General features: G+C 50.7%; 1 protein-coding gene across 1 annotated transcript; it reads right to left on the bottom strand.

Annotated features, from left to right (window-relative positions):
• LOC114590086 (uncharacterized) lies at positions 1-4,138 on the bottom strand. The gene is made up of 4 exons (XM_077931005.1): positions 4,073-4,138; positions 2,528-2,709; positions 1,351-1,536; positions 1-377 (listed from the first exon to the last, which is right to left on the bottom strand). The coding sequence occupies exons 2-4, from the start codon at positions 2,665-2,667 to the stop codon at positions 212-214; spliced, it is 492 nt and encodes a 163-aa protein (XP_077787131.1). The 5' UTR covers positions 2,668-2,709; positions 4,073-4,138; the 3' UTR covers positions 1-211.
• Between the last annotated feature and the right edge of the window lie 675 nt (positions 4,139-4,813).

Raw genomic sequence — 4,813 nt, forward strand, 5'->3', positions numbered from 1 at the left:
TAATAATAATAATTTATTATTTATACGCCACCCATCTGGCTGGGTTTCCCCAGCCACTCCGGGCGGCTTCCAACAGAACACTAAAATACAATAACCTATTAAACATTAAAAGCTTCCCTAAACAGGGCTGCCTTCAGATGTCTTCTAAAAGTTTGGTAGTTTTTTTTCTCTTTGACATCTGGCGGGAGGGCGTTCCACAGGGCAGGCGCCACTACCGAGAAGGCCCTCTGCCTGGTTCCCTGTAACTTGGCTTCTCATTGCAAGGGAACCGCCAGAAGGCCCTTGGCGCTTGGACCTCAGTGTCCAGGCAGAACAATGGAGGTGGAGATGCTCCTTCAGGTATACTGGACCGAGGCCTGTTCAGTTGGGCCTGAGATCTGTAGAAAAGAAAAAGAAAAAAGGTAAAGGACCTGTGGATGGTTAAGTCCAGTCAAAGGCGACTATGGGGTTGCGGAGCTCATCTCGCTTTCAGGCCGAGGGAGCCGGTATTTGTCTGCAGACAGCTTTCCTAATGTTGTTGGAAGTTTAAGTGCAACTCAGGGATTTGCATGGGGCTTAAGCAGATAGGGGACGCGGGTGGCACTGTGGGTAAAACCTCAGCGCCTAGGACTTGCCGATCACATGGTCGGCGGTTCGAATCCCCGCGGCGGAGTGCGCTCCCGTTGCTCGGTCCCAGCGCCTGCCAACCTAGCAGTTCGAAAGCACCTCCGAGTGCAAGTAGATAAATAGGGACCGCTTTCTAGCGGGAAGGTAAATGGCGTTCCGTGTGCGGCTCTGGCTTGCCAGAGCAGCGATGTCACGCTGGCCACGTGACCCGGAAGTGTCTGCGGACAGCGCTGGCTCCCGGCCTATAGAGATGAGCGCACAACCCTAGAGTCTGGCAAGACTGGCCCGTACGGGCAGGGGTACCTTTACCTTTACCTTAAGCAGATAGAGTGAGAGACCTCCAGATTCCCAGACTATCCCTTTACCTTCAACCTCTATGCTGACTACTCTCTATCCTTTGAAGTTTTGACTGATACATTTTACGTCGCTCCCTGTTTAAATTTCTTCCTCCCCTCTCACCCTTCCTCTGGACCTCAATGTACTTCTAGGTGGTTTCTTGGTTTCTCCAACTGGATAGCTAGGACTATAAACAATGTACAGTGGTATCTCGGAAGTCGAACGGAATCCATTCCGGAAGTCCATTCAACTTCCAAAACATTCAGAGACCAAGGCGCGGCTTCTGAATGGCTGCAGGAAGCTCGTGCAGCCAATCAGAAGCCCCGTCGGACATTTGGCTTCCAAAGAACGTTCGCAAACCGGAACACTCACTTTGGGGTTTGCGGAATCCCTGCCCAAGACTCTTACCCGGAGAGGAGAGTCCGCTTGCGGTGTTGTTCTGCCTTCAGGTTTTGCACAGTCCTGGCCGACCAAAACGCAAAGCATTTCGCCAGCAGCTGCCTCCGATTCTGGGTGTGGCCATAACCCAGAGGGAACGGCGCTTGCATGTGAAGATCTGTGGCAGCGAGATCTTGCGAGTCACTGGGGAAATGGCTGGGAGAAGGGGAGCCGTGATGAGGAAGGTGCCCTGAGTCTTCAATCGTCAACGACGAGGAGATGCTAGCCTGGCTACCGTCCTCCGAGCTGCCTTCCTATTCCCAGTCATGAAATGACAGAAGTATTAATTTTGTGCTTCTAAATGCTGGTTTATTTAAGATTATATACAGAGAGAGTGAGTCTCTACTGCTACCGGAAGAGACCCACTAAATAATAATAATAATAATAATAATAATAATAATAATAATAATAATAATAATAATAATTTATTTATGCCCCGCCCATCAGGCTGAGTTTCCCCAACCACTCTGGGCGGCTCCCAATCAAGTGTTAAAAACAGTACAGCGTTAAATATTAAAATCTTCCCTGAACAGGGCTACCTTCAGATGTCTTTTAAAGATAGGGTAGCTGCTTATTTCCTTCACATCTGAAGGGAGGGCTTTTAAAATCTTCTTTTTAAAAGACATCTGAAGGCAGCCCTGTTTAGGGAAGTTTTTAATATTTAACGCTGTACTGTTTTTAACACTTGATTGGAAGCTGCCCAGAGTGGCTGGGGAAACTCAGTCAGATGGGCGGGGTATAAATAATAAATTATTATTATTATTACACAAATGATGATGTTTTTCTAAACTTCCAGAAAGGCGCACTGAGAGCAGCTCAGTGGTAGAGCACCTGCTTTGCATGCAAAAGGTCGCAGGTTCAAATCCCGACATGTCCAGGGAAATCTGGAAACTCTGGGGAGCTGCTGCCAGCCAGTGTGGGCAACACTCGGCTAGATGGAACAAGGACCTTTCCGTGTAGCTTTCCTAATGAAAGCCAGCCCTTTATTCAAAACAATGAGGACTAGAATCTCAGTTCATTTTTTTAGGGGGAGGCTGCGGCTCTGGAAGAGAGGCCTCTCTCTGAAACCCCAAAGAGATGCTGCCAGTCAGTGCAGGCAACCCCGAGCAAGTTGGACCCGATGCCCTGACTTTGATACGGTTCTCACCGTGGGCTCGCCTCCACTTCAAGGCCCACAGCTCCAGCAGAGTCTTCTTGGCCTTTTCCCGGACTTGCAACATCAGGGCCCATTGATGGAAATGCACCCTCAGGGATTCGAGTCGCAGGCGTTCCCTGCCATGCCTGCATAGCGCCGCCCGGTCGGTGACAGACTTCCAGGCCTGGAAACAGCTTGAGGGGGGTGGGGAAAGGAACAGAACGGCTTAGGAAGAACCTGGCAGCAGGATCAGGCCGTCATGGCCCAGCCTCCTGCTGCCCATGGTGGCAACACTGCCCACTTGCGATTCCTTCCAGTGTGACCTGCTTCCGACAGGGGAGGTGGGCGGAGGGGAATTCAAAGGCAAGTGGCCTTCTGGGACAGCCACCACTCTGCAGGCTTGTTGTGAAGGTTGCGGAGCAGCGCCGTGGGGTGCCAGTACTGACCCACCTTGGCTCCCAGTACGTTTCCGAGCACAATTCAAAGTGTTGGTCTTGACCTTGAAAGCCCTAAATGGCCTTGGCCCTGTATACCTGAAGGAGTGTCTCCACCCCCATCGTCCAGCCCGGACACTGAGGTCCAGCACTGAAGGCCTTCTGGCGGTTCCCTCACTGCGAGAAGCCAAGTTACAGGGAACCAGGCAGAGGGCCTTCTCAGTAGTGGCACCCGCCCTGTGGAACACCCTCCCACCAGATGTCAAAGAGGACAACAACTACCAGACTTTTAGAAGACATCTGAAGGCAGCCCAGTTTAGGGAAGCTTTTAATGTTTAACAGACCATTGTATTTTAATATTTTGTTGGAAGCCGCCCAGAGTGGCTGGGGAAACCCAGCCAGAGGGGCGGGGTATAAATAATAAATAATTATTATTATTATTATTATTATTATTATTATTATTATTATTATTATTACAGTGGTACCTCGGGTTAAGTACTTAATTCGTTCCGGAGGTCCATTCTTAACCTGAAGCACCACTTTAGCTAATGGGGCCTCCCGCTGCCGCCACACCGCCGCTGCGCGATTTCTGTTCTCATCCTGAAGCAAAGTTCTTAACCCGAGGTACTATTTCTGGGTTAGCGGAGTCTATAACCTGAAGCGTTTGTAACCTGTAGCATATGTAACCCGAGGTACCACTGTAAATAATAATAATAATAATAATAATAATAATAATAATAATAATAATAACAACCAGCACCGATCTGTTTGGGGCTTGGTGGCCCCAATCCTGCATCCTGCACTGGATAACCTCCCTGCTCCCAGATCCGCATTTGTCTTCAGGGGGTTGTTTATTCCTGATTCACCCCCTTCCGATTTGCATGATGCGAGTGGTTTTCTGGTGGCCCTAGGCCATTGCATGCAGGCCTGCTCTGCACTCCTTCTACCTAAGAACGGAAGAGGAGCCCCGCTGGAGCAAATCGGGAAAGCCTCTCCTCCTAACCCAGTATCCTGTTCCCGACGGCGGACAGCCTTGACACCGCTTCCCTTGCCCCATGGAGGGATGGGGGGGGGGAGAGAATTGCTAGGGGAGAGGCACGGGGTGCGGGTGGGGAGATCTCACCTGTGTCCCTGCCAAAGAAATAACCGAGCCAAGCGACTGTCCCTCAGTGAGGAGGGAGGACAGGGGAGAAGCGGAGGAAGAGACTCCCTTTCCGTTGCAAACCCAGCTCCCGCGCCTTCCTTTCAACCGAGGGAAATGCAACGGGGGGAAGCCAAGGGGGGCTCGGACAGCCCACAGCCGCCGCAGCCTCTCCGATGGGGCCGCGGCAGGGATCTCGAGAGGGGCGCGCAAGGGCCGGAAAGGCGTCGCTTTGCTGCACGTTTCGCGGGGCTGACTTGCCCCATATTTATTCACTTACTACTTACTATTTACTTACTTACTACTACTTCCTACTACTTACTACTTCAGAAATATCAACACCCTCAGATATGCAGATGACACAACCTTGATGGCAGAAAGTGAGGAGGAATTGAAGGACCTTTTAATGAGGGTGAAAGAGGAGAGCGCAAAATATGGTCTGAAGCTCAATATCAAAAAACCGAAGATCATGGCCACTGGTCCCATCACCTCCTGGCAAATAGAAGGGGAAGAAATGGAGGCAGTGAGAGATTTCACTTTCTTGGGCTTCATGATCACTGCAGATGGTGACAGCAGCCACGAAATTAAAAGACGCCTGCTCCTTGGGAGAAAGGCGATGGCAAACCTAGACAGCATCTTAAAAAGCAGAGACATCACCTTGCCAACAAAGGTCCGTCTAGTTCAGTGTTTCCCAACCGGTGTTCCGCGGCACACTACTGTGCC

Source organism: Podarcis muralis, chromosome 7, assembly GCF_964188315.1.
Source record: "Podarcis muralis chromosome 7, rPodMur119.hap1.1, whole genome shotgun sequence".
NCBI classification, from domain to species: Eukaryota; Metazoa; Chordata; class Lepidosauria; order Squamata; family Lacertidae; genus Podarcis; species Podarcis muralis.

What these genes read in the sequence shown, in the direction of transcription:
- LOC114590086 (XM_077931005.1), bottom strand. Translation starts at nt 2,667, where the DNA reads ATGCAGGCATGGCAGGGAACGCCTGCGACTCGAATCCCTGAGGGTGCA. An exon ending in GAAGTGGAGGCGAGCCCACG is followed by an intron (nt 1,537 to 2,527) that starts GTGAGAACCGTA and finishes CCCTTCTCCCAG; the next exon opens with CCATTTCCCCAGTGACTCGC. An exon ending in AAGCGGACTCTCCTCTCCGG is followed by an intron (nt 378 to 1,350) that starts GTAAGAGTCTTG and finishes TCTTTTCTACAG; the next exon opens with ATCTCAGGCCCAACTGAACA.